Here is a 27895-nt window from a genome sequence, read left to right as displayed (position 1 = left end):
GCGCCGGCTCGGCCCCCCGCGCAAGCGGCGATGGCGGCGGCGGCGGGAGCTGCAGCGGCGGCGGCCGCCGAGGTGCGGAAGGGGAGGGGGAGAGGCGGGTGCATGCCCGCGCGCGCGCCCGGGGGAAGCGCGCGCCCGTGCAATGCTCCGGGGGTGCATCGGGGCCGGGGGGCCCGGGCGAGACTTGCAGCAATCCGGAGGGCCAGCACCGGGGGCGGATGAGGGGACCAGGGGGTGGGAGGTGGGGGGAGTGGGCACCGAGGCGCGCGTGCAGCCGCCGGCTGCCCCCGAGTGGGCAGCGGGCGCCGGCGCTCCAGGAACACGCGCGAGGGGCACGAGGGGCCGTCCACCGGGCTGGGGGGCAGCGGGTGCTGGAGGGGTTGGTGCCCGGGGTCCCCGCGGCCTGGGGGACAAAGGGGGAGAGGCGCGTGCAGCCGGGAGGAGGGGGCGGGGCCGGGGTGCGGAGGCCCCGCCCCCTCCCCCTCCTCTCTTCTCGGTCCCTGAGATGCGGGGTCTACCGAGAGGGAGGGGGCTGATGCGGGCCCGGGGGAGGGGTCGTGCGGCCCCTCCGGGCAGCCGTGGCCGCGGAAGGGGGGCGCCCCATAGAGGAAGAGGTAGGCCCCGGAGCCTCCTGTCTCTTTCCAGGGCCCAGGCGTCCTGGGCCCCTCAACTTCCTACGGGACTGACCAGCTCTCCTATCCCTTGTGTCCCCTCCCAGGGGGAGGCCCCCGCTGAGATGGGGGCGCTGGTGCTGGAGAAGGAGCCCAGAGGAGCCACCGAGAGAGGTGAGTGCAGCAGAAACAGGCCCAGTTGGACCTTCACCTACCCCAACACAGGATCTCTTGAGCCCTTAGCCCTGAACTTTTTCTCTTCCATTACAGTTCATGGCTCTTTGGGGGACACCCCTCGTAGTGAGGAGATCCTGCCCAAGGCCAACCCCGACTCCCTGGAGACTGCTGGCCCCTCATCCCCAGCCTCTGTCACGGTCACCGTCGGCGATGAGGGGGCTGACACCCCTGTAGGGGCCACACCACTCATTGGGGATGAACCCGAGAATCTCGAGGGAGATGGGGACCTCCATGGGGGCCGCATCCTGATGGGTGAGAGGCCAGGGAGCCTGGGGGTGAGGTGGGGCATTCTCTGACTTTGCCTTCCCTCTTATCTTGTCTCCTGCCTGCTTGCCTGTGTTTTTCAGGCCATGCCACGAAGTCATTCCCATCTTCCCCCAGTAAGGGGGGTGCTTGTCCCAGCCGAGCCAAGATGTCAATGACAGGGGCCGGAAAATCACCCCCATCAGTCCAGAGTTTGGCTATGAGGTTGCTGAGTATGCCGGGGGCCCAGGGGGCAACAGCAGCAGGGCCTGAACCCCCTCCGGCCACAGCCAGCCCGGAGGGGCAGCCCAAGGTCCATCGAGCCAGGAAAACCATGTCCAAACCAGGAAATGGACAGGTGGGGCTTAGGGGGAGGTTTGTTGGGGTGGGAGAGACAGGGTAATTAACCATAAACCTCTTGTGGGCTGCTTTTTTACAATTTACCTTCAGGTCTTTTCTTATCCAGTCACTGCTTCACATACATACCAAGGCGCTACTGTGTGTTAGTTTCTCTACTGGGGTTTAATCTGGAACAGACAGGTTTCTATCTTCCTGGGGTTTACATTCTTAGGCAGAGGGGAGTAGAAGACACTAATGTTAAAGAGTTAATTATGTAGTTAATGTCTTAATTACTCTCATGTTAATGACTAGAGAAACTTCAAATCACTTTTCCTTTCTACCTCAAAGCAGGCCCCAAGTGAACTTCTCCCTTCTTTGAAACTGCCCCTGCTGTACAGGGAAAGAGCCGAGGGCCACAGAAATGTCTGAGGAGGGAAATGACAAGAGCCACAGAATCTCAGAAGCTTTATGACAGTGTTTTTTAGGGCTCTTGGCATCAGTGTTAGATGTGGGATGTGCTTGACACAGTTCTTATTATTGGCACGGAACTTCAGATGGCATTTTTGAGGGTGTGGCTCACCACCCCACCCCGACCTGGGGCTTGGCTCTAAGCTAATCCAGGCAGAACATAGATGCTCCCTGACCCTAAGTGTGCTCCCTCTCTGCCCCCAGCCCCCAGTCCCTGAGAAGCGGCCCCCTGAAGTGCAGCATTTCCGCATGAGTGATGACGTGCACTCGCTGGGGAAGGTGACCTCAGGTCAGTCCCACCCCCCACCTACCTGCGACTTGCTATGGCCTGTGCTAAGGGTTTAGAATACGGGCCTCACTCCTTTCTCTCCTTCCAGATGTGGCCAAAAGGAGGAAGCTGAACTCAGGAGGTGGCCTGGTGAGCCAGGAGAGGCAGGGAACAGGGCCTGGGCCTCTCCACCTGGGGGGCTGCTCTGAGGGATCCTAGGAGCTGGGGCTCCATCTCACCCTCAAGGGAAATGGGGTGTTGGTGAGGGAGGGCCAGCAGCTTCAATTTTTTTCTTTAAATCTTTTTCTAGTCAGAGGAGTTGGGTTCTGCACGGGGTTCGAGAGAAGTGACCCTGGAGAAGGGGGAGCCCGGGTCCCTGGAGGAGTGGGAAACGGTGGTGGGGGATGACTTCAGCCTCTACTACGATTCCTACTCTGTGGATGAGCGGGTGGACTCTGACAGCAAGGTGAGAGGGAGCCAGCCGCCCTACCGGCCAGTGCTCCCCCACGTCCAGGGCTCGCTCTCCAGTCTTTCCTGCCCCACTTTCTTCTTTCTTTCCTTTTCTGAACACCCACTAACTCACTGCCCCATACTGTCTATAACTTATTTCCAGTGTGTGCCTTACCCCATACCATCCCCTTGCCCCTCTCCACAGTGATAATCACCATCCTGGACTTTGGGTTTAACATCCCATTTTATGGTTTATTTGTTGTTTGTTTGCTTGTTTATTCCTTTGCTCCTTGTTTGGTTTTATTTCACATATATGTTTGTCCATGCAGCATAATGCTTAGTCTTGCCTGTTTTGCTTTTCATTCGTTTTATCATGGAAACTTCCAAATATACACAAAAAAATAGAATAGTGAGCCCCCAGGTAGCCATCACCCAACTCCAAGGATTATCGATACACAGCTGATCTTGACTCATCTCTTCCTCCCCAACACCCACACTTACTGGATTATTTCAGAGCAAATCGCAGATACTATATCATTTTATCTAGAAATATTTCCACAAGTATCTCTAAACATAAGACCTCTTTCTGTTTTTTAAAAATTTACAAATAATTTTTTTTTTCCGCCGTGCGGTATGTGGGAATCATAGTTCCCCAGCCAGGGATCACACCCATGCCCCCTGCCGTGGAAGTGGGGAGCCCTTCCACTGGACCACCAGGGAAGTCCCTACAGATGATTCTTTAACACCATCACCTTGCCACCAGTCAGTCTTCACATCTTCTCGGTTGTTTCATAAATGAGTTTTCGTCTGTCAGGTTTCAGTGAGGTCCACACATTGATTATTTGTCTTAGGTCTCTCTTGATGTATAGGTTCCCTATTAAAAAAAAAAAAAGGGCCATTTATTTATTGAAGAAACCAAGTCAGTTATCCTACAGAATTCTTCACATTTAGGAGTTGGCTGATTGGGTGAGGATTAACACATAACTCTCTGCCCAATGTTGTATCACATCAGGCATGGAACATTTGGTCTTTTATTAGTGAAGTTAAGATCAGTGGATTCAGGAGATGTCAGCCTGACTTCATTATAGCGTTTCTTGTTTTTTTTTTTTTTTTAATCTTTGGCTGTGTTGGGTCTTCGTTGCTGCACGTGGGCTTTCTCTAGTTGCAGTGAGCGGGGGCTACTCTTTGTTGTGTGCGCGGGCTTCTCATCGCAGAGGCTTCTCTTCTTGAAGAGCATGGGCTCTAGGTGCACGGGCTTCAGTAGTTGTGGCTCGTGGCCTCTAGAGCACAGGCTCAGTAGCTGTGGTGCACGGGCTTAGTTGCTCCGCAGCATGTGAGATCTTCCCGGACCAGGGCTCGAACCCATGTCCCCTGCATTGGCAGGCGGATTCTTAACCACTGCGCCACCAGAGAAGCCCCTCTAACTCGTTTTTCATTTAGTGTTTTCAGTCTTGCCTCTTTATGAATTTCATCAAGAATCTCCTGCTATGCGTTTGTTATCTAGAATGTATTCCTTCCTTTTCCTGTTTACTATTATGTTGCCAAGATTCATCATGTTGTTGCATGTCACCATAGCACCTTTTTTTTTTTTTTTTTTTTTTTTTGCGGTACATGGGCCTCTCACTGCTGTGGCCTCTCCCGTTGTGGAGCACAGGCTCCGGACGCGCAGGCTCAGCAGCCCTGGCTCACGGGCCCAGCCGCTCCGCAGCATGTGGGATCTTCCCAGACCGGGGCACGAACCCGCGTCCCCTGCATCGGCAGGAGGACTCTCAACCACTGCGCCACCAGGGAAACCCTAGCACCTTATTTTTTATTACAGTGTAATATGCTACACCTCCTCTCTGTATCCAGCCCTTTCCTTCCTTTCCTGTTCACACATCGTCACCAGGGAGCCCTCCGTGGAGAATTGTTGTTTTCTTGATCCCGCCTCATCCTCTGAGTCCCAGGGGTCGGATGTGTCCTGCTGTGCCTCTCTCCCAAGCTCCCCCCCAGCGCAGAGCTGTGGCCTGGGGGTCACTGTGTCTTCAGCCCCACTTTGCCTCTCTTCCAGTCTGAGGTCGAAGCTCTGGCTGAACAACTGAGTGAGGAAGAGGAAGAGGAGGAGGAGGAAGAGGAGGAGGAGGAAGAGGAGGAGGAGGAGGAGGAAGAAGAAGAAGAAGACGAAGAGTCAGGCAATCAGTCTGACAGGGTAGAACTGGAGGCTGGCGTCCCCGGAGGAGTGGGGGCTTCGGGGACGGAGGTCTGAGTCCTCAAAGGAGGGGGTTATGGGCTGCGGGCCGGGCTCTTTAACGTTCTTCCTCCTCCCCAGAGTGGTTCCAGCGGCCGGCGCAAAGCCAAAAAGAAGTGGCGGAAGGACAGCCCGTGGGTGAAGCCATCACGGAAACGGCGGAAGCGGGAGCCTCCGAGGACCAAGGAGCCACGAGGTGAGAAGGCTCCTCTGTTTTGGGGGCCCCTCCTCCAGCCCCTCCCGGTCCCCAGAGAGCATGCATGCACACACACGCTCAGCATGCACACCCGCATGTACCCCCGCATCCAGGCACCTGTGAGCTCGCACTCTCACTCTCTCTGTCTCTGTGTCAGGAGTGAATGGTGTGGGCTCCTCAGGCCCCAGTGAGTACATGGAGGTCCCTCTGGGGTCCCTGGAGCTGCCCAGCGAGGGGACCCTCTCTCCCAACCACGCTGGTAATTGCCAATTGCCGGGATAGGGAGCCACTAGGGGCGCCCTCGGGGCCGGAGGGAATGGGGAGGAGGGGAACCCCGCTGGAGCTGGGGTGTCCGTGGCCAGACTTTGGGGGTTCTGGAGCATGGAGGGAAAGTCAGGGCGGGGGTGAGAAGCCCCAGGAGGGGTCCCGGTGGGTGAGAGGCTGGGCCTCCCTCAGCTCCCTCTTTCCTCCATCCAAGGGGTGTCCAATGACACATCTTCGCTGGAGACGGAGCGTGGGTTTGAGGAGTTGCCCCTCTGCAGCTGCCGCATGGAGGCACCCAAGATAGACCGGATCAGCGAGAGAGCAGGGCACAAGTGCATGGCCACGGAGAGTGTGGATGGAGAGGTGGGCCTCTGGGCTGGTAGGTGAGTTGCCAGGGCATCCAGCCCCAGAGCCCAGCCTCACCTCTTGTCACCCATCCTCACTGCGCACAGCTATCGGGCTGCAACGCTGCAATCCTCAAGCGGGAGACCATGAGACCGTCCAGCCGCGTGGCGCTGATGGTGCTCTGTGAGACCCACCGCGCCCGCATGGTCAAACACCACTGCTGCCCAGGCTGTGGCTACTTCTGCACGGCGGTGAGTGACCAGTGGGGCAGACAGGCAGCATGCCCCATGGGGGTAGGGGCTCCCAGAGCCTGGCCACATTGTTTCTCTGCCCCCAGGGCACCTTCCTGGAGTGTCACCCCGACTTCCGAGTGGCCCACCGCTTCCACAAGGCCTGTGTGTCCCAGCTGAACGGGATGGTCTTCTGTCCCCACTGTGGGGAGGATGCATCTGAGGCCCAGGAGGTGACCATCCCCCGGGGGGATGGGGTGACCCCACCGGCTGGCACTGCAGCCCCTGCCCCCCCGCCCCTGGCCCAGGATGCCCCTGGGAGAGCGGACACTTCCCAGCCCAGGTACTGGCTTTGCCCTTCCTTTCTGTCTGCTCCCTGCCCCAGTCCCCGTCTCCCCTGAACATCCACACCTTCTCCCACAGCGCCCGGATGCGAGGACAGGGGGAGCCCCGGCGTCCACCCTGCGACCCCCTGGCTGACACCATCGACAGCTCGGGGCCCTCCCTAACCCTGCCCAGTGGGGGCTGCCTCTCAGCTGTGGGGCTGCCACCTGGCCCAGGCCGGGAGGCCCTGGAAAAGGCCCTGGTTATCCAGGAGTCAGAGAGGTGAGTACGGGTTGACCTCGGGCACAGCAGCTAGGACTGGGGCTGGAAGTGTGGAGCTGCAGGTGTGGGAACCGATGCTTGAATCTGGCGAGTCAACCCCCTCTCCCTCCCTCACCATGGCAGGCGGAAGAAACTCCGTTTCCACCCCCGGCAGCTGTACCTGTCCGTGAAGCAAGGGGAGCTGCAGAAGGTGATCCTGATGCTGTGTGAGTATTCCACTCCTTCGTTCAGCAAACCCTGCCTGAGCATCGATTATGTACCAGTCACTGGACTCGGGGCCAGGAGGGCAGCAATGAAGAACGTCGTCCTTGCCCTGAAGGACTTAGTGTGGTGGGGGAATAACCCGTGATGATGGGGACTGGGGACTGTTCTGAGTGCTTATGCACGTTCACTCACTTAAATCTTCCCAGCGGAGGCCCAGAGAGGTTAACTACCTTGCCCAGTGCACAGCAGTACTAAGGGGCAGGGGCAGGGCCATTTGAATTCAGGCAGAGCTGGTGCTCTTAACTTCTTACTCTGATCAGTGCTGTGCTGCAGTGGAGGTGAGCACAAAGAAGGCCCAGGAGGGGCCCCTGACTCAGGTTGGGGCCCTGAGAAGCCTTCCTGGAGGAGGTGCCACCCGCCCCCTAGCTTGCTTACCACCTGTCCCTCCCTCTCCCGGTGTGGTGGGCCCTCCCCGCAGTGGACAACCTGGACCCCAACTTCCAGAGCGACCAGCAGAGCAAGCGCACGCCCCTGCACGCGGCTGCCCAGAAGGGCTCTGTGGAGATCTGCCATGTACTGCTGCAGGTCAGCGCGGGCCCAGCCCTGGGACCCCCTCCCCTGCCCAGCCCCTCCCTGGTGCCAGCCCGCGTGCCCCCTCCTTGCAGGCTGGGGCGAACATCAATGCTGTGGACAAGCAGCAGCGGACGCCGCTGATGGAGGCCGTGGTGAACAACCACCTGGAGGTGGCTCGCTACATGGTGCAGCGCGGGGGCTGTGTCTACAGCAAGGTGCGCAGCCGGGCAGGCCAGGGCCGGGGCTCAGGGCCCGGGCTTGAGGTGCCAGCCAGCCGGCTCATCTGCCTGCATCGCCCTCAGGAGGAAGACGGCTCCACCTGCCTCCACCACGCAGCCAAAATTGGGAATCTGGAGATGGTCAGCCTGCTGCTCAGCACGGGACAGGTGGACGTCAACGCCCAGGTCAGCGGCCGGGCTTCCGGCCCAGCCCCCTGGGGTCCTTGCCTCAGCCTCAGGCTTTAGGTCCCCTTTCTTCTCCCTCGTCTGACCTCTGACCCTTTCCCTGCATTTCACACTGTTCCAGTCTGTCCCCAACTCTTTTCCCCCCTTCGTTTGTATTTCTCTTCATTCTCTTCTGTTTCTTTCTTTTTTCTCTTTATCAGTTTTCAAAATGAGTTGCAGCCTTAATCTCTGGCACTGTCCAGTGAGATTCCTTACTAACTCAGTTTTTCACGGGTTGGAGGTGTTTTAGTCTGTGTCATTCTTGATCTTTGGGGGTTTTTATTTAATTAATTTTTATTGGAGTATAGTTGCTTTACAATGTTGTGTTAGTTTCTACTGTACAGCAAAATGAATCAGCTGTACATACACATACATCCCGTCTTTTTTGGATTTCCTTCCCATTTAGGTCACCACAGTGCGTTAGGTTCCCTGTGCTATGCAGTATGTCCTCATTAGTTGTCTATTTTATACATAGTATCAATAGCGTATCCCAGTCTCCCAGTTCCTCCCAACCTCCCCTTGGTATCCACACGTTTGTTCTCTACGTCTGTGTCTCTATTTCTGCTTTGCAAATAAGATCATCTGTACCATTTTTCTAGATTCCACATATATGCATTAATATACGATATTTGTTTTTCTCTTTCTGATTTCCTCCACTCTGTATGACACTCTCTAGGTCCATCCATGTCTCTACAAATGACCCAATTTTGTTCCTTTTTATGGCTGAGTAATATTCCATTGTATGTATGTGCCACATCTTCTTTGTCTATTTCTCTGTTGATGGACACTTAGGTTAATTCCTTGTCCTGGCTGTTGTAAATAGTGCTGCAGTGATCATTGAGGTGCTCTTCTTGATCTTTGAATTGTTCCGTCCTTTGTCCAGAAGAAGCCCCTTGCCATAGGCTCCTGTGGCTTTTGAAATGACCCAGTGGACTTTGAGAGCATCCTTTTCAGCACCTATCCTGCCCCAGACTCAGGATCTACCATTTCTCTATGAAACTCTGGTTCCTTTAAATGGGAAATATTTTTTCGAGACTACAGTCTGTGTACCTAGGGGTGGTCATTGTTGTTGGGTTCCTGCTTCTAGGACCTTTGAGTGGGCAGGCAGATCGAGGAAATATGTATTTTTTCTTTTTTCTTTTAATTTTTTCTTTTTTAAAAATTCACTTATTTATTTATGTATTTATTTATTGGCTGTGTTGGGTGTTCGTTGCTGCATGCGGGCTTTCTCTAGTTGCGGCGAGCAGGGGCTGCCCTTTGTTGCGGTGTGCGGGCTCTAGGCGCGCAGGCTGCAGTAGTTGTGGCTCTCGGGCTCTAGAGCACAGGCTCAGTAGTTGTGGCGCACGGGCTTAGTTGCTCCGCGGCATGTGAGATCTTCCCGGACCAGGGCTCAAACCTGTGTCCCCTGCATTGGCAGGCAGATTCTTAACCACTGCGCCACCAGGGAAGTCCCAAGGAAATACATACTTTTTAAAAAGAGAAAAATCACTTCGCAGCCTTGAGCAATAGACACTCACTAGTCCCATTTTGTAAACGAGGAAACAGAGACCCAGAGCCGTTAAATGACTTGCCCAGGGTTCCACAGCCTGTGAGTGGTGGAGCTGGGACTCTGAGCGTGAGCCTAGCTCCGGAGCCTGTGCTCTTGACCCCATCTGTTTGGGTGAGCAGGGCTGGAGCTGCCTCTCCATCCTCCTCCTTCCCTCCCCACCCACAGGACAGTGGGGGGTGGACGCCCATCATCTGGGCCGCAGAGCACAAGCACATCGAGGTGATCCGCATGCTGCTGACACGGGGCGCCGACGTCACCCTCACAGACAACGTGAGAGTTTGGTCGGGATGCGGGAAGTGGGTTCAGCCCCCCGCCCCTGAGCAAGGTGCCGGCTGGGTTCAGACCTCTCCCCCTGCCACCTCCCCAGGAGGAGAACATCTGCCTGCACTGGGCCTCCTTCACCGGCAGCGCCGCCATCGCAGAGGTTCTCCTGAACGCCCGCTGCGACCTCCACGCTGTCAACTACCACGGGGACACGCCCCTACACATTGCAGCCCGGGAGAGCTACCACGACTGCGTGCTGTGAGCCCCCGCCCCGCCCCCACCTGGACACTCTGCCCCCTCGCACAGCCCCGGACCCCACAGGCTTCCCGTCCCCTCCCAGGTTGTTCCTGTCCCGCGGGGCAAACCCTGAGCTGCGGAACAAGGAAGGGGACACGGCGTGGGACCTGACCCCTGAGCGCTCTGACGTGTGGTTCGCACTCCAGCTCAACCGCAAGCTGCGGCTCGGGGTGGGCAATCGGGCCATCCGCACTGAGAAGATCATCTGCCGGTGAGCCTGGGCTCTCTCCTTACCCAGAGCGACCTCCGCCCCCTCCCCCGGCCCCTAGAATCCTCTGAGTCCCCAAAACCACCTCTGTCCCCCGTCCGCCCGCCACACGCACACGTCAACTAGATACACCAAATAAAAATAGGCAACATCCAGCCGAATTAGAATTTCGGGTGAACAGTGCATACTTTTTTAACGTTAGGAGTGTCCCATGCAGTATTTGGGACATACCTGTACTAAAAAATTGTTTCTTGATACTCTGAAATTCAGATGTCACTGAGTGTCCTGCCTTTTATCTGGGAACCTTACTCCCCATGCCCCAGTGAACCCCCAGAACCACCCTGTTCCCTCACCCAGCCCTCTCCCCGCCTAGGGGAGTCCTCACCCCATGCTTTAGCCACCCAGCTCCATCTCCCCTCCTGCCAGGGACGTGGCTCGGGGCTATGAGAACGTGCCCATTCCCTGTGTCAACGGTGTGGACGGGGAGCCCTGCCCCGAGGATTACAAGTACATCTCGGAGAACTGCGAGACGTCCACCATGAACATCGACCGCAACATCACCCACCTACAGGTGAGTGCAGGGCCCTGGGCCCTCCTCCCAAAGGGACACCCAGAGCCACCAGGTACAGCTGGGCACACTGTGGGCCAACAAGGGCACCTGGCCAAGGTGGTGGGGCTGAAAGGGAGCTCCGGTGTGGGCTTGCATCCACCTAGGGAGGGGGTCCTTTTTCTAGGACACGTGAAGGTATCACATGGGCTCATGGTGGCCCTAGAGACACCCCCATCAGCAGCCTCTTGGCTCCCCCTCATCCGGGGACCGTCACCCTCCCTGTCCTACAATGTGGACCCTAGAGAAAGGACAGCAGTTGTGGGGCAGGGAGCACTGGAATCTGAGGGGCCAAGGCCGATTCTGGGGGGTGAGCTGACCCTACCTCCCACCCCAGCACTGCACATGCGTGGATGACTGCTCCAGCTCCAACTGCCTGTGTGGCCAGCTCAGCATTCGCTGCTGGTATGACAAGGTACGTGCCCTCGCCCTGGCCGCACACACACTCATCCACTCCTCTGGGGGAGCTGGCCTCTGACACCAACTCCCTGGGACCCTGTCCCTCACCTTCTACCCTGTGGGGGAAGCAGCGAAGAGGGCAGGGCGAGACCTGGGATTCCTAGGCTGTTGCCAGGACAGAGAGGGGCCTGGCCCAGGTATATGCAAACCCAGGGCAATGGTTGTGTGTTTCCTGTTGGATAAACTAAGAGCATATGTGGCCTCCCCCAGCCTGTCCTCCCTGTGTCTGGGTTGGGGTCAGCAGTGGATTTTTCTGTGAAGTCTTGGGAGTCCTGGGCAGCTGAGGTGGGCACCACACAGAAACCACTGTCCTCCCCTCCCTCAACCCCAGGACGGGCGGCTGCTCCAGGAATTTAACAAGATCGAGCCCCCGCTGATTTTTGAGTGTAACCAGGCGTGCTCCTGCTGGAGAAACTGCAAGAACCGGGTAGTGCAGAGTGGCATCAAGTGAGGCCCAGCCCCTCAGCTCCCCTCACTCCCCCTTTTCCCTTCTCTCCCTCGGGGCGCTTCCAGGTCACACCACTGAATATCACCCTCTCTCCCACCCCCAGGGTGCGACTGCAGCTCTACCGAACAGCCAAGATGGGCTGGGGGGTCCGAGCCCTGCAGACCATTCCCCAGGGGACTTTCATTTGCGAGTGAGTGGTGGGGAGGGGGTACTTCGGCTCCTGGGGGCGTGGGGGCTGGATGCAGGGCCACGGCTGACGCCCAGGCCTCCCTCTCTGCCCTCCTCCGTGATGGGTCCCAGCTCTTCCTGCTGCCCCGACCCTGGCCAGCCTCCTCTGACCCCCATCCCCAAGCCTGCGCTCTGGCCAGACCACAGTGCCTGCGTCTTTCCCTCCCCTTCGGTGTATTTCCGAGCCTCACATTCCCTCTTCCCTGCCCTTCCCCACTGCGGAAAGTCCCAGTTTTACAGACAGACCGAGCTGGGTGTCCTTGGCCAAGTTCACAACCTCTTTGAGCCTCATTTTTCTTGTCTGCAAAATGGAGGTGATAACAGCTACCTTTCTGTCCACCTCATCAGGGGCCTCAGGCCTCTCCATCCATCAATTCTTTCTCTTCCCAGTATCCATTACCTCTTCCTGTCCCCTGGCTTTTACTCCATAGCCTTCAAACATAATCTAGGTCTCCTTTGACCTTAAGAAAAAAAAAGAAAAGTCATCCAGCCCCAGTTGCCTGTTTACGGGACCATTCATTTGTCCTCCATCATGTCATCTCTCGATTTGACTGGGACACGCGACCCCTTCCTCCTGGGCCTCAGGTTCCCCATCACCCACTCACTGCTCATCCGTGCCCACGTCTGCCTCTACCCTCACCCTCTGCGGATGCTGCCTCTCAGCAGTCCCACTCCCTGACCCGCGTGTCTCAGTCCTCATTCTCCTGGCACCTGCCGCCCCCCTTAGCTCTGGCTCCCATGACACCGTCCTCACCTGCGACCCATCCATTCTTCCTCTTCACCAGCTCCTCTCCCTCTACTTTCCAAACGTGGGCGTGCTCACCCCCAGTTCTTCACAGCTCCTGTGGTGGCTCCGTCCCCTCCCCGCTGTCCTCACCCCTCTCCTGTCCTCAGCCCAGCGTTGCCCCCACCTGCTGGGTGATCCCTAGTCCACAAACCCCCGTGTCTACGCCTGAACAGATTTCCCCACCCAGGCCGACTGCCCACAGGTACCGAGCCCTTCACCCCAGAGGCTGGGCGCCGCCGTGCTCACCCGAGTCATCCTCTGGTGCGGCTCGAGCCCCTCCCTCTAACTTCCCCACCACTGCTTCTCCAGCTCATCCCTGGCCCCACTCTGTCAGTCCTGCCTGTTGACCTAGTTGTCTGGTGGGACCCCAGCTGGCGGGAGTGTGTCCTGTGTGTACCCTCACGTGCCTGTGTCCCCAGGTTCCTCCTCCTGACCCCCCTTCTGGTTGGGGGCCACCCACCCCCTCCCTCCCAGATGATGTCCGCTATCCTTGGGGGCCCACTGTGCCTTGGGTCGCCCACCCCAGCCCCAGCTGTGTTGATCTGTGAGATTCACAGACAGCTGACAAACAGTGGAAGAGGAATCCTGGGCTGTGAGGAGAGACAGGGCCTGGAGCCTGCTCCCAGTGACCCCTGCTCACCTCCAGAACCACCACTCCCTGCCCAACAGGTATGTCGGCGAGCTGATCTCTGATGCTGAGGCTGATGTGAGAGAGGATGATTCTTATCTCTTCGACTTAGACAACAAGGTGGGCAGGAGACCCCTCTGCCGCCCTCCTCTCAGTCAGCAGATGGAAACCTGAGGAGGAGGGGCTGGGTAGTCAGGGGGGTGGGGAGGTTGGCCCAGCCAGCAGGGTGGTGGTAGATGTGATGAATGACGCCCTCCCATCAGGATGGAGAGGTGTACTGCATCGACGCCCGTTACTACGGCAACATCAGCCGCTTCATCAACCACTTGTGTGACCCCAACATCATCCCCGTCCGGGTCTTTATGCTGCACCAAGACCTGCGATTTCCACGCATTGCCTTCTTCAGCTCCCGAGACATCCGGACCGGGGAGGAACTGGGGTGAGGCGTCCTGCGGCTCGGCCAGGGTGTGGGAGATGCAGCAAGCCCGGGACCAACAGCAGGCGGCTGGCGAGTGCCTGGTCTCCAGGCATGGATTAGAGCAGAGCTTGTCCGATGTCTCTGTAAACAGAGTCCTGAGCCTCACTGGTTCCGAGTCCGTAGGTTTGGGATGGGGCCTGAAGAATCTTCACTTCTAACAAGCTACCAGGCAGTGCTGGTGCTGCAGGTGCATTAGAACAGAGGAGGGCTTAGAGCCCATCCAAAGATGGGGGGGTGCTTTGGAGTGGGTCTGGGTCCCACAGACCTCTTGTGCTTCCCTGACAGGTTTGACTACGGTGACCGCTTCTGGGACATCAAAAGCAAATATTTCACCTGCCAGTGTGGCTCTGAGAAGTGCAAGCACTCAGCTGAGGCCATTGCCCTGGAACAGAGCCGCCTGGCCCGCCTGGATCCCCACCCCGAGCTGCTGCCTGAGCTCGGCTCCCTGCCTCCCGTCAACCCCTGAGAGAGGACCACGACCCCCACCCCAAGCCCTGGACAGCCACCTCCGCCACTTGCTGCCCACACCTGGGGGTGCTCCTCTCCCCCACCCCTTCGCACATTCCTCAGTTAGATCCCAGCCAGGCCCTGGAGGTCTGACAGCCCCTCTCTCCCAGAGCTGGTTCCTCCCTGGGAGGGTGACTTCAGGGCTGGCCACACCCCTGTTCCCCACCCTCAGCTGAAGTCTAATGAATTGAAATTGGGCCTCTGTGCTAACCAGTTTCCTTTGTTCTCAATAAATGTTGGGTTTATAATAAGCTGGGTGATTGTTGGCGGAAAAGCACACACAGCCAGAGGGAATGTGGGTCCAAGGGGCAGAAGGAGGATGAGAAGCAGGCTGGACAGGTGTGGCTGGTGTGGATTACCCTCCAGGGGAGGGGGAGGGGGAGGGTTGTGAGGGGGAGGGGGAGGGTTGTGAGGGGATTACGGTGGGGCAGGGTCTAGTCAAGGGCAAATCTCATCTCCACACTTAATCTTTGGCAGGAGGGTGTAGGCGTGACTGTACTACGCTTGAAGAAGTTTGCAAAATTCTGAAGGGTTTTCTTAGAGAGTGGGAGTCCTTCAGGCCATGGTCCACGAGGCCCGAGCAAGCAGCCCTGACCTGATCCACGTACCAGGCTTGCCTTCCAGCTTCCAGCCCTCCAGCTCAGAGCCTAGAAGGAGGAACTAGAGTGTGTCTGGGACCACAGGCAGGGGTGGGGCTGTGACGTGAGGGCGGGAGGGCGGGGCTGGTGGCAGGTGAGCTGCCAGGTCTCCCAGGCTCCAGTCACTCTGGAGACTGAGACATGGGGGGAAAACAGGACCAGAACGAGGTCTACGGTGAGGCTGGGGTGGAGGCCCAGGACCCGGCGAGGGAGGGGAGGCCTGCTCGGGGGAACGGGGGCTGGGCCGGCACCAGGGAGAGGAGCTGAGGGGAGTCGTGGTCCCCGAGGGGAGGGCCCAGGGAACAGCTGATGGAAGGAAACGGGGTCCTCGGAGGAGGATGGGGTGCAGGGGCTGGGAGCCATTGCTGAGGAGCCTTTGGGGTGTGAAGCTGGGGTCTGCATGAGGAGGGGGGCTGGAGTCCCTGCGACGAGGGGGTGATGCCACGCCTCGACTCTGGGCCCCTCAGGACAGGGCCCTGGAAGCAGAGCCTGAAGGAGGCAGGGGCAGGGTCCTGAGCAGAGGAAGGGGCTCACGGGCTGGGAGGAGTGAGCTGGGCTCTGGGCCGCTGTCAGGAGGAACAGCTTGGGGTCCCTGAGAAGGAGGCGGAGTTTCAGCCTGGACGCTGGGTCTCTGAGGGGAAAAGGCGCTGGGGATCTCCCTGCCGGGGTCTGGGAGGAGTGGCGGGGGAGTGGGTTCTGCTGGGGGTCCCTGAGAGGAGTAAGGGCTGCAGATCTTGGTGGAGAGAGAGCGCTGGGGACCAGCCTCTGGGTTCCCTGCTAGGAGGGAGTCTATCTCAGAGTACACTAGGAATAGGGGCAGCAGACTTCTGGGGCTCCTGTGAAGGGTAAGGCCTGAGGAGAAGGAGTAGGCAGCCTGTCTCCAGCATCTCTGTGAGGGGCAAAGGCTGGGAGGCTGCCCCAAGGGGTCCTGAGGACAAGGGCAGGGGGCGGGGTGGAGGCGCCTGCTGGGAGGGGGACCTGGGACCAGCCTCTGGGATCCCTGTGAGCAGTGAGGGCTAGGGCCCTGCCTGCAGAGGTGCCTTGGGGTTTCGGGGGTCTGAAATTCTGGTCTGGAAAGGAAGGAACCCCAAGGGAGGGACCTTCCAGAGGCGAGGCTTGGTCCGAAGGGAGTTAGGGGAGGGAGCAGTGGGGACACCCCACAGACTTCCTGGAACAGCTTTGGGTCAATCATCGACATCGCGTCTGAGAACCACGGAGGGACAAGAGTCCAGAGCACCTGGGAGAATGGACCGCACCCCTTCCCACACTCTTGCTCAGCCCGCTGTCCTCCCTCCTCGGTGCCCATACGGGACCCTGGCTGCCTGGCCTCACCTCCGCCCTCTGTGTACTCAGGGAGGACCAGGAACAGGACGGGCCACAAACTGCCCGGCTCACGTGTCACCCTGACTGCTCTCCCAGAGACTGGCAGTAGCCTGGGGACTAAGCTCCCTTCTGGGTGGAGGTCTACAGGGCACCCCCCCTCCCCAGTCCCTGCGGGAATTCATGACTTTGGCTGAGGGCCTTGAGGTGTGACCCGTAAATGACCCATAAAAAGCTGCCCTTTCCCCTCCCTCCAAGGCCGCCTGGTTGGAGTTCACAGTGATCAGTGAAGCTGCTGACCAAGCCCTGATACTACCTTTCCTGTTCTCTAATTTCCCCCCCTGCCAGCCCTGCCCCTGTCTATCTACCCCCAAACTCCTGGGGGCCAGGTAGGACCCTGGTGCAGGGTAGCTCCTGCTGTGGGGGAGGGTTTGGAGGGACTGGAAATGGGGGGAGAGACCCCTCTCCATGCCTCACCCTCCACACTCCTCCCCATGCCCTTCAGGGAAACCAGCCAAATATGACCCCTCCTTTCGAGGCCCCATCAAGAACAGGTGAGTTCTGGGCACTGCGCTGCTGGGGTCAGGGTGGGGCGGAGGGGGGTGGTGTCTGGGTTTTGCTTCGTATTTGCTGAAATATTGGTAAGAAACTTGTGAGGAAAAAACCTCCTGCCCCAGGAGAGTGGTGGCCCTGGGGAGACTGTTGTGTGTGGAGGGGGCACAAGGGGGCTTCCCGGCTGCTGGTGATGTTCTGTGTCTTGGCCTGGGAGCTGGCTTCACAGGCATGTGTCCTTTGGGAAAATTCATCCAGCTGAGCACTTCTGAACTGGGCCCTTTCCTGTTTTAAGCTTCAGAAGAAAGTTTACCCACCCAGAAAAAGGTGTTTTTAAAGAGAATAAAATGAAAGCTACCTATGCCTACCTTCCAGCATCCCCCAACTCTCCAAAGCACGACTCCTCCAGACCATGCCACCCCCACTCCCCAGCATCCCCTCTCCAAAGGTTTCCCCCATTTCTCTCCAAGGAGCTGCACAGATATCATCTGCTGTGTCCTCTTCTTCCTCTTCATTCTGGGTTACATCGCCGTGGGGCTTGTGGGTGAGTTTCTGGCAGTGCAGAGCTGGGCAGTGGCTGGGGGACATTATTGTCCCAAGGAGGGACCACACCCACAACCTTTCCCTCTTAAGTCCCTGCCGCACTCCGGTGATTCATCTGTGTGTCTCTGTCTCCAGCCTGGGTGTATGGAGACCCCCAGCAAGTCCTCTACCCCAGGAACTCTACTGGGGCCTATTGCGGGATCGGGGAAAACAAGTGAGTATGAAGGCAAGAAGAGGGGGCAGGAGGGAGGTGAGATGGGGGATGGGTAGGCGACCACTCCACCCCAGCCTCCCTGAATCTCACCACTCCAGGCCACGTAGAACAGCCTCCACTGCTGGCCAGTGGCTTCTGAGTCCCCCCAGAATTAGGAGGCAGCAAAGAGTCATGGTTAAATGCATGGGTTTTAGGGTTCAGAGATGGTCATTTGAATCCCCAGCTGGGCTAAGTAAGTTCTGGTTTGTGACCTCTGGCAAGGTACTCAACATCTCTGAACTTTGATTTCTTCTTCTGAAACACAAGGATGATTCCAGAAGCAAGGCTATCAGTCCCAGCATGCAGGAAACCTTCAATAAATAATAAAACCACTAACATTTATATGGCATTCCAGGCAGGCAGTGTACTTTACACACACAAACTCATTTAAACCTTGTGAGGTAGGTACTATAATTTTACATGTGATGGAACTGAGGCAGTGAGTGGTTAAATGACTTATTCAAGGTCATAAAGCTGGCTCCAGAGTTCAAGCTCTTAACCATTTTGTTAGCAGTGACGATGCTGAATTCCTCTGGGCAATCTTTCAGGTGTCTCCCATACCTCCCTAGCTGAGCTGAGCTTCCAGAGGCCAGGAACTGGGCCCATTGCACTCTTTTTTTTTTTTTTTTTTTTTTTTTTTTTTGTGGTACGAGGGCCTCTCACTGTTGTGGCCTCTCCCGTCGCGGAGCACAGGCTCCGGACGCGCAGGCTCAGCGGCCATGGCTCACGGGCCCAGCCGCTCCGCGGCATGTGGGATCCTCCCAGACCGGGGCACGAACCCACGTCCCCCACATCGGCAGACGGACTCTCAACCACTGCGCCACCAGGGAAGCCCCCCATTGCACTCTTGAGGCACAGCCCTGGCAGTCCCTCTCTTTCCCCGAGGCTTGACCAAGCCCTGATGCATACGCTTCCTTCTCTCCTACAGAGATAAACCGTATCTCCTGTACTTCAACATCTTCAGCTGCGTCCTAACCACCAACATCATCGCAATCACCCAGAATGGCCTGGCATGCCCCACACCCCAGGTCAGAGTCTGGAACCTACCTCTGTCCCCAGATCTCCCCCAGGGTCTGGATACCAGCCGCTCAGCACGCTCTCTGCCCCCAGGTGTGTGTGTCCTCCTGCCCAGAGGTCCCATGGACTGTGGAAACGCACCAGCTCACACAGTCGGTCGGGCAGGTCTTCTACGCAGCAAATAGGAACTTTTGTCTGCCAGGGGTGCCTGGGGACATGGTGAGCGCTGTTCCCAAATGTCCTTGCTAAGGAGGGTCCATGATGAGGGAGGGTGGGAGGGGGAGCTGGGTAGATGATCGTGGTGGTAGAAAAGGGACTCACTCCTTCATCTTGCTCTGTGTCTGTGTGTCTGTGTGTCTGTCTGTCCTCCCCCCACCCTCCAGCAAGTGCTCCAAAGCCTGAGCCAGGAGCTCTGCCCCAGTTTCCTCCTCCCTTCCACTCCAGGTGAGAAGCCACATTCCTTCCTCAGACATCATCCAGTCCTAGATTTTTTTCCCTCAAACAAGGGAACCAGGCTCAGAGAGAGCCAAGTCACACAGCTTGTCTGTGACAAAATCGGAATGAGCACCAGGTCTTCGTTTTTTTTCTCTGCCGCGTGATCATCCTACAGTCAGATCACCAGTGCTTATTATGTACCTGCTGTGTGCCAGGTACCGGGGACAGGTGAAGCGAAGATGAAAACTGCTCCCCTTTTGGACTACATCCTAGGTGGTGAGATCAGAGCTGTTCACGAAGCGACTGCATGAGATTGCCATGAGAACATATGTGGGTGAATGTACACACATGCATTTATGTGCAGGCACAGGAAACAGACTGGAAGGATGTTCACCCAAATGTTAAAGTGACTGCGGCTGGGTGGTGGGATCACAGTTGGTTTTTTTTTTTTATAGTTGACTTTTTTTGTTGTTGCTCTTTTTCCCAATATTAAATGTTATTTTTAATAGAAAAAAAATTAACTATAGCATGAGAAAAGATATCCACCTCTCAATAGGTACAATAGGAAGTATCTCCAATGAGTGCTCCAAGGTCAAATAGATCTGGATTTAAATTCCAGCACTTTCCAGCTGTGTGGTCTTAGGAAAATGACTCAACCTCTCTGAGCCTTGTTTTCTCATCTTTAGAATGTAAATGCAAAGCAAGCCTGCCTGGCAAAGCTGTCTGAGGGTCAAGATAAATGGCTCTGTAGGCACATAATAGGTGCCACAGGAGATAGGGGTGGGGCCAGAAGGCTTCCTGGAGGGGGTGAGATGGAGATGGAGCTGAACAGGGCATCATGGATGGGATTTCTGGAGGAGGAAGCACAAAGGTACAGAGGGGAGGGGAAAGTGGCTGAGCTCAGATGATGGGGACTTAAAGCCTGGCCGTGAGCCTGGGCACTCTCCAGGGCAAGGCATCTGGAGGTGTCTGGGCAGCAGAGTGACCTAGAGCCCTGGAATGCCAAGGTCCAGGCTGTGCCGTGTCTCCCAGGCACTCTGGCAGGGGCTGGATTGAAGGGTGGCAGGGGTGGGCGTGGAGGTGCTGTAAGAGGCAGGCCAGAGGGCAGGAGGGTCTGAACCCAGGCAGTGGCAGGGTGGGGAGGAAGGAGCATTAAGAGACAGTGAAGGAAGCATGGGCTCCTGGGGCAGGAGCTCCCTTTCGGCTGTGGAATCAAGAGCAGCCCTCTGAGTGGGGCAGAGCCCTTCTCAACTCTGTCCCTAAGGGCACGACGGGCTGGGGTGGGGGCCAGAGACTTTCAAGACAAACTCTGGGCCCTCCCACCCAGTCGCCCGGTTCTCTCCCTCCAGCTCTGGGGCGTTGTTTTCCATGGTCCAATAGTACTGTGCCTGAGCTCCCAGGGATCTCCAGCACGTCCATCGCCCAGGGCGTCAGGTGGGCATTCCCTTGCCCCTATATCTCGGTCCCGCTCCCCCTTCCCACTCACAGCCCCATCTGACTCTGTCTTTCCCCACCAGTGGGCTTCTCGACAGCCTCAACGCCCGTGACATCAGTGTCAAGATCTTTGAAGACTTTGCCCAATCCTGGTATTGGATTCTTATGTGAGTCACCACATTCCCCTGCTCTCTTGTCCTTCCCTTCTCCCCACTCTGACCCTCTATCCCTTAGCCCACCGTCTGAAACAGAGCCTTTGGGCAGGGGAGGAGGAGCCAGAGCTCAGAATGGATCCCAAGTCCAACAGGATTTATAAAAGAAAGCGTGGGGTGGGGGTGCTGATCTGGGGACATTGGGGGTTTGAGGAAAGGTATTTGGGGGCCTCTGAAAGGGGAAAGATATGGGGGATGCGGGGTGACCCTCACCTATGTTTCCCTGCCCTCAGTGCCCTAGGTGTGGCTCTTGTCCTGAGCCTGCTGTTTATCCTGCTTCTGCGCCTGGTGGCCGGGCCCCTGGTGTTTGTGCTGATCATAGGGGTGCTGAGCGTGCTGGCATATGGCATCTACCACTCCTGGGAGGAATACCGCGTACTGCGGGACAAGGGTGCCTCCATCTCCCAGCTGGGCTTCACCACCAACCTCAGCGCCTACAGCAGCGTTCAGGAGACCTGGCTAGCAGCCCGTGAGTGCCCTGCCCACCCATGAACCACCAGCCACCCAAGGGCTGCCCTGGCCATGACCCAGGCCACTCTGCCCCCTGTCCACCCTCAGTGATCGTGCTGGCTGTGCTTGAAGGCATCCTGCTACTGATGCTCATCTTCCTGCGGCAGCGGATTCGCATCGCCATCGCCCTCCTGGAGGAAGCCAGCAGGTCAGGGCCCATGTGGGAAGAAGGGGCAGAGGGCGGTGGGGGGGGCCAGGATGGTAGTGCTGGAAAGGTGGCAGAGCACTGGAGGAGAAAGGCAGCACAGCACAGTGATTAACATTGCTGTGTGGCTCAGCCTTTCCGTGCCTCAGTTTACCCATCTGTAAAATGGGGGTAACAATAGTTCCTACCTTGTAGGGTTGTCATAACGATTAAATTAATTAGTGTCTTGTCAAGTGCCTAAAACGTGAAACAAGCCCTTACTCTCCCTGAAGCCGCCCCTGGTGGCTTCTTTGTGGCTCTAGTTTCCTCTAAAGTTCCCTTGAGCCTGATTTATTCAGTTCAGTTCTTTTAGGGAGCTCCTACTATGTGCCCAGCCTTAGGGGGAAGGAGCAGGCCCTGGAGAGGGCAGAGGTGTGGCCTGTGCCAGGGTCAGCACCGTGAGAGGATGAGTGGGGACTGGGGGGGCTAGCCTCACTGGTGTACTGCTCTCATCTCCCTGCAGGGCTGTAGGGCAGGTGATGTCTGCCATGTTCTACCCGTTGTTCACCTTTGTCCTGCTGCTCGTCTGCATTGCCTACTGGGTCATGACTGCTCTGTATCCTTTGCCCACATGACTGGGCCCTCCTGGAGCCCTTGGGGGTGGGGGGCAGGGCAATACTTTTGTAGACAGTGTGCCTTAGTGTGATTGGAAGAAGGCACCCCTTCCTCCCAGCAGACACAGCCCTGCCTTGAAAGAGCAAGCACAGGCTGAATTTCAGCCCCTCTGTGCAGTGAACAACCTGCTCAAGCACCTGGGAAGGGGTTGCTGAGGAGGGGAACTGTGGAGGCCCCCACGTCACCACGCTTTCCTTGACTCCCCTCTGGGTACCTGGCCACATCGGGGCAACCCCAGTACGTGTTCTGGGCGCCCAACGTCAGCTTGTCCGGCTGTGAGAATGTGCCAATGAATACATCATGCAACCCCATGGTTAGGATTTGGGGTGGACGTGGAGGGGCACCAGTAGGGCTGAGGGGACCTTAGAGAACAACTGGTTCAAATCCCTCATTGTGCAGAGGAGACTGAGGACCAGAGACGGCAAGGGGCTCACTCACGGGTCACACAGCAGGCCCCTAGCAGAGCCAGAAAGGGAGTCTGTCTGCAGACTCCAGATCTCCCGCTGAGCCACCCATTGTGCTGCAAGAGGAGGCGTGCTGTGCCCAAGGGCAGGGCCAGGCCCTGGGGCAGGTGGATCTCAGAACTTCTCCATCCCTCCCCAGGATATTTCTCTGCCTAGAGGACCATTAACCCGCTTCACCCTTTCAGTCTCAGTCCGCTCACCTGTAAAATGGAGATAATCTTAATATCTGTGCCTCAATGTGGCCGAGAAAATTAAAGGACATTGGGCACATGAAAGTACAATGGCTGGCACCTGGTAAGAGCTGATAACTGTAGATCGGTTTTGTTTAAGTTATCTTTAGTTAGGCTTCCTCAGAACACACTGTTCTAGGCAGTAGGCAGGTGGGCTCCCTGGGGGCCTGGGAGAGTAGCTGCTACCCCAAACTCTCCCCTGTGAAGTCCCCAGGGAGTGGGGCTGCACTGCTGGGTATTTACTGTCAAAGCTTTCATGTGGCCACCGCATCAGAACTGGGACCATGGGCCGTGCCCACAAGCATTAGCCCCACTCTAAAAAAGGAGAGGGAGGTCGTTTACATTTAAGGAGGACCCATTATGTGCCAGGCACTGGCTATACAAAGCCCCAAATGAAGTACTTCTTGCTTTCAACTTGCTTATGACCTAGTGGTGGGGACTGACACAAACCCACAATTACATACAAAGTGGAAAGTGGTTATAAATTCTTGTTATAAAATTTCAAACAGACCAGTCCCTCCCTTAGGAAGCTTGCACAAGCCTCTTAGATGGCCTCATCCACCAGAGGGCAGACAGCAGAAGCAAGAACTATAATTCTGCAGCCTGTGGAAGGAAAACCACATTCACAGAAAGATAGACAAAATGAAAAGGCAGAGGACTTTATACCAGATGAAGGAACAAGATAAAACCCCAGAAAAACAACTAAATGAAGTGGAGATAGGCAACCTTCCAGAAAAAGAATTCAGAATAATGTTAGTGAAGAATGTTTAACAAAGACCTAGAAGAATTGAAGAACAAACACCTAAAAAAAAAAAAAAAGAAAGAAAAACACCTAGAAGAATTAAAGAACAAACACACAGAGATGAACAATACAAAAACTGAAATGAAAAATACACTAGAAGGAATCAATAGCAGAATAACTAAGGCAGAAGGAACGGATAAGTGACCTGGCAGACAGAATGGTGGAATTCACTGCCACAGAACAAAGAAAAAAGAATGAAAAGAAATGAAGACAGCCTAAGAGACCTCTGGGACAACATTAGATGCAACAACATTCGCATTATAGGGGTCCCAGAAGGAGAAGAGAGAGAGAAAGGACCCAAGAAAATATTTGAAGAGATTATAGTCAAAACTTCCCTAACATGGGAAAGGAAATAGCCACCCAAGTCCAGGAAGCCCTCCAAGTCCATCCATGTTGCTGTAAATGGCAACATTTCATTCCTTTTTATGGCTGAGTAGTATTCCATTGTATTTTTGTACCACATCTTCTTTATCCATTCATCTGTTGATGGACACTTAGATTGCTTCCATACCTTAGCAATTGGAAATAATGCTGCTATGAACATTGGGTGCATGTGTCTCTTCCAATCAGTGGTTTTGGGGGTTTTTTTTCCAGGTGTACAGCCAGAAGTGGAATTGCTGGGTCGTATGGTAGTTCTATTTTTAGCATTTTGAGACCCTTCTCACACTGCTTTCCACAGTGACTGCCCCAATTTACTTCCCCATCAGCAGTGTACACCTGTTGCCTCTTCCTCACATCTTTGCCAACATTTGTTGTGTTCCTTTTGATGATGGCCATTCTGACAGGTGTGAGGTGATATCTCATTGTGGTTTTGATTTGCATTTCCCTGATGATTAGCGATGTTGAGCATCTTTCCATGTGCCTGTTGGTCGTCTGCATTTCCTCTTTGGAAAAATGTCTATGCAGTTCTTCTGCCCTTTTTTTTTTTTAATATAAATTTATTTATTTATTTATTTATGGCTGAGTTGGGTCTTTGTTGTTGTGCGCAGGCTTTCTCTAGTTGCAGCGAGTGGGGGCTACTCTTCGTTGCGGTACGCGGGCTTCTCATTGCGGCGGCTTCTCTTGTTGAAGAGCACAGGCTCTAGGCGCGGGCTTCAGTAGTTGTGGCTCACGGGCTTTTGAGTGCAGGCTCAGTAGTTGTGGCGCGTGGGCTTTTGAGCGCAGGCTCGGTAGTTGTGGCGCACGGACTTAGTTGCTCCGCGGCATGTGGGATCTTCCCGGACCAGGGTTTGAACCCATGTCCCGTGCATTGCCAGGTGGATTCTTAACCACTGCACCACCAGGGAAGTCCCGTTCTGCTCTTTTTTTTTTTTTTTTTTGCAGTACGCGGGCCTCTCACTGTTGTGGCCTCTCCCGTTGCGGAGCACAGGCTCCGGAAGCGCAGGCTCAGCGGCCATGGCTCACGGGCCCAGCCGCTCCATGGCATGTGGGATCTTCCCGGACCAGGGCACGAACCCATGTCCCCTGCATCGGCAGGCGGACTCTCAACCACTGCACCACCAGGGAAGCCCTCGAGTTTTTAAAGGCAAATTCTGAACATTGTGCCATTTCACCTTTAAATATATCAGGATGGATCTCAACAGTTAAGGACTTTTAAAAATCATAACCCTAACATGGGAAAGGAAAACTACACCATTATCACACTGAACAAAATTAATGGCTCCTTAGCATCATCTGATACCCAGTCTGTTCAATTTTGCTAGAAAGTGCTTTGGTTGAAGTTGCAGAGGCTGCTCTGGGAGGGGACAAGCTGTTCAAGTGCAAAGGAGAGCTAGGCATTGGTCACACTGCCTTCATACCATTAAGGCTTAGTCCACACAGCCTGGGCGCTCTTGTGCCATCCAGAGACTGGAGACTGAAGGAAACTAATTACACTCACACAGTAGGCAAGCTGAACCCTGTCTGAACCCAGAGATGGATCTCCTGGAAGGAATGGGCTTCCCCAATTCTGAGGAGGCTGTTACCACCCTCTGCTCTGGGAGGGCAGGAGCTGGTTGGGAATGAGCCTCCTCTGCCTGCCTCCCCAGGACCAGCCGGTGAACTCCTCCTGCCCAGGGCTGATGTGCGTCTTCCAGGGCTACTTGTCCACAGGCCTAGTACAACGTTCTCTCTTCAACTTGCAAATCTACGGGGTCCTGGGGCTGTTCTGGACCATCAACTGGGTACTAGCCCTGGGCCAGTGTGTCCTGGCTGGGGCCTTTGCCTCCTTCTACTGGGCCTTCCACAAGCCCCGGGACATCCCTACCTTTCCCCTGAGCTCTGCCTTCATCCGCACACTCCGGTAAGCCTGGGGCAGGGGGCTGGGAATTATGAACCCGGGAGTCCTCTGACTACCTGCCTCTGACTACCTCACTAACCCCTGTGCAGTTACCACACTGGGTCACTAGCCTTCGGAGCCCTCATCTTGACCCTGGTGCAGATAGCCAGGGTCATCCTGGAATACATTGACCACAAACTGAGAGGTGAGTCGAGGTTGGGGGCTGGGCAAGGCTAGGCTGATCAGCTGGATCCTTGGGGGCTGGAGGGGGGGCGGTGTGCTATCAGGGGCCAGTGACCAAACATGAGCCCTCTTTACCCCCAGGAACCCAGAACCCTGTGGCCCGCTGTATCATGTGCTGCTTCAAGTGCTGCCTCTGGTGTTTGGAAAAGTTTATCAAGTTCCTGAACCGCAATGCATACATCATGGTGAGCCCACTCCATGAGCAACCCCTTGCTCTGGGGACCCTGGATGCGGGCCTCCTACCCTGGCCTAGGTAAGCTCACCACAGGTAACTCTGAACTTTCCACCTCCCCCAGATTGCCATCTATGGGAAGAATTTCTGCGTCTCGGCCAAAAACGCCTTCATGCTGCTCATGAGGAATATTGTCAGGTCAGGCTGTCACCCCCCACCTCCGTGACCTCCCACCCATAAGCATGCTGTGCTCAGAAGGGTCTTGAGCTTGGTTTAATCTCTGCTGCCTCCATCTTGAAATGTGAACAGTGTTTGTTTTGCATCTGTCATGGCAAGTTATATAGCCAGTTCTACTCCCAGCCCTGCCAGGCCTCTTACCCCCAACCTACCCCAACTCCTTGTACAGGGTGGTCGTCCTGGACAAAGTCACAGACCTGCTACTGTTCTTTGGGAAGCTGCTGGTGGTTGGAGGTGTCGGTAAGGACCAGGGCAGGGAGTTACAGAGGACAGGGGTGCTGGGCAGTTTAAGAGGTGACCTCAGAGGAGTGATGCTGACCTCCAGATCTCTCTCACAGGGGTCCTGTCTTTCTTTTTTTTCACCGGTCGCATCCAGGGACTGGGTAAAGACATTGAGAGTCCCCAACTCAACTACTACTGGCTGCCCATCATGGTGAGTGACACCCCCCCAACCCCCCACCCCCATACCTTCCCAGCCCCACCCTCCACCCCAACCCATCCCCGACGCCCGCTTCACCCTCCAACTCTCCAAAGGAACCCTAAGGGAAACCTTGCATCTTGCAGACCTCCATCCTGGGGGCCTATGTCATCGCCAGCGGCTTCTTCAGCGTTTTCGGCATGTGTGTGGACACTCTCTTCCTCTGTTTCTGTGAGTCACACCTCCACCTCCTCTCCTCAACTTAAAGGTACCAGATCATTCAGGCTTTTTTGGAGACTTGGTGCTTCTAGAAACAGCGACCTCGTGAGTTACAGGAGCCAGAGCCTCTACTAACATCCTCAGGGCAGGTGTTTGGGAAGAAAGGAGGGAGTGAGCTCCCAGGCTCCTAGGCTCTCCCAAGAAGGAGCATTCCAGGGGAGAGGCCTCTGGTATCTTCCGCTAGAAAATCTAGGAAAGAAGTTAGCCACAGGAGACTTCCCAGCAGGTGGCTGTAGTGAGTGGGGATTTTCTCACCCTACTGTATGCATTCATTCAGGGTTTCGTGTGTACCGGGCTCTGCGCTAAGCAATTGACATGTATTTTTTCCGTTAATCCTCATCACGCTATGAAATATTTTTGACACCCCCCCCCTTTACAGACGAGGAAACTATTACATAACCTACCCAGTAGGTTGCAAAAACTGCCCCCCAAAATCAGCCCGTGGTGGCGCAGCCTGGAAACCAGGGAGCTGTCTCTTAGTCCCTGATTTTCCCGGGGAGTGGGGTTGGCTCCCAGCGGTGCGCTCTTATGAGTCTATGTCGTGCCTCAGTGGAAGACTTGGAGCGGAACGACGGTTCCGTGGACCGGCCCTACTACATGTCCAAGGCCCTTCTGAAGATTCTGGGCAAGAAGAACGAGGTGCCCCCAGGAGACAAGAGGAAGAAGTGAGAGGCGCAGCTCTGATCCAGGACTGCACCCCGCCTGTACAGCCTCCCAGCCTCAACCCGCCTTCCAGATCTCGATTTTGTAGTAAAAAGATTTTATTAAAAGACTGATATTTTGTTTTCTCAAAAACTCTGGGACTTTTATTTCCTCCTACATGCTGCCCTTTTTAACCTCGCCTGGCTCTTTAAAATAGATCCCGCCCCTATGACGTGACCCAGGTGCCTCGGCCAATCAAAAGGCTCCTGCGGAG

At 56.0% G+C, this 27895-nt stretch overlaps 2 protein-coding genes across 7 annotated transcripts; both read left to right on the top strand.

The window, feature by feature from the left end:
• The first annotated feature begins 7 nt into the window (after positions 1-7).
• Positions 8-14415, top strand: EHMT2 (euchromatic histone lysine methyltransferase 2). Of its 5 annotated transcripts, XM_060109303.1 has the most exons (28): positions 8-72; positions 719-785; positions 882-1100; positions 1196-1449; positions 2103-2187; positions 2276-2316; positions 2477-2632; positions 4667-4804; positions 4925-5039; positions 5197-5298; positions 5518-5666; positions 5756-5899; positions 5986-6221; positions 6302-6484; positions 6608-6690; positions 7167-7273; positions 7354-7476; positions 7564-7665; positions 9419-9523; positions 9621-9775; positions 9858-10025; positions 10449-10593; positions 10967-11044; positions 11420-11535; positions 11640-11726; positions 13221-13299; positions 13443-13618; positions 13943-14415. In XM_060109303.1, the coding sequence occupies exons 1-28, from the start codon at positions 31-33 to the stop codon at positions 14121-14123; spliced, it is 3636 nt and encodes a 1211-aa protein (XP_059965286.1). In that variant the 5' UTR covers positions 8-30; the 3' UTR covers positions 14124-14415. The 5 variants fall into 5 exon arrangements, 4 of the variants coding, with proteins under 4 accessions (XP_059965286.1, XP_059965287.1, XP_059965284.1 ...); XM_060109304.1 differs by lacking the exon at positions 5197-5298; XM_060109301.1 differs by lacking the exon at positions 8-72 and having other exon boundaries at positions 491-785.
• A 528-nt stretch (positions 14416-14943) lies between these two features.
• On the top strand, positions 14944-27648 carry SLC44A4 (solute carrier family 44 member 4). 2 transcript variants are annotated; one of them, XM_060109906.1, is made up of 21 exons: positions 14944-14977; positions 16628-16676; positions 17145-17218; positions 17353-17431; positions 18399-18498; positions 18581-18706; positions 18871-18931; positions 20272-20356; positions 20440-20523; positions 20802-21037; positions 21127-21226; positions 21726-21818; positions 22088-22190; positions 25401-25654; positions 25741-25835; positions 25955-26058; positions 26170-26243; positions 26452-26522; positions 26621-26715; positions 26847-26931; positions 27530-27648. In XM_060109906.1, exons 1-21 carry the CDS (start codon positions 14944-14946, stop codon positions 27646-27648), a joined length of 2121 nt encoding a protein of 706 aa, XP_059965889.1. The 2 variants fall into 2 exon arrangements, with proteins under 2 accessions (XP_059965889.1, XP_059965890.1); XM_060109907.1 differs by lacking the exon at positions 18581-18706.
• Positions 27649-27895: the final 247 nt, after the last annotated feature.

This window comes from Mesoplodon densirostris, chromosome 10 (genome assembly GCF_025265405.1).
Source record: "Mesoplodon densirostris isolate mMesDen1 chromosome 10, mMesDen1 primary haplotype, whole genome shotgun sequence".
Classification (NCBI taxonomy): Eukaryota; Metazoa; Chordata; class Mammalia; order Artiodactyla; family Ziphiidae; genus Mesoplodon; species Mesoplodon densirostris.
Note: the sequence above shows the minus strand (reverse complement) of the source record. Positions and strands in the feature narration are given on the sequence as shown.

Bases quoted from the DNA above. Each gene is read 5' to 3' on its own strand.
- EHMT2 (XM_060109301.1), top strand. From the start codon at position 506: ATGCGGGGTCTACCGAGAGGGAGGGGGCTGATGCGGGCCCGGGGGAGG. The intron at 7,666-9,418 runs GTCAGCGGCCGG...CCCCACCCACAG, and splicing joins AGGTGGACGTCAACGCCCAG to GACAGTGGGGGGTGGACGCC. The intron at 9,776-9,857 runs GTGAGCCCCCGC...GTCCCCTCCCAG, and splicing joins AGCTACCACGACTGCGTGCT to GTTGTTCCTGTCCCGCGGGG.
- SLC44A4 (XM_060109906.1), top strand. From the start codon at position 14,944: ATGGGGGGAAAACAGGACCAGAACGAGGTCTACG. The intron at 18,499-18,580 runs GTCAGAGTCTGG...CTCTGCCCCCAG, and splicing joins TGGCATGCCCCACACCCCAG to GTGTGTGTGTCCTCCTGCCC. The intron at 26,523-26,620 runs GTAAGGACCAGG...TCTCTCTCACAG, and splicing joins GCTGGTGGTTGGAGGTGTCG to GGGTCCTGTCTTTCTTTTTT.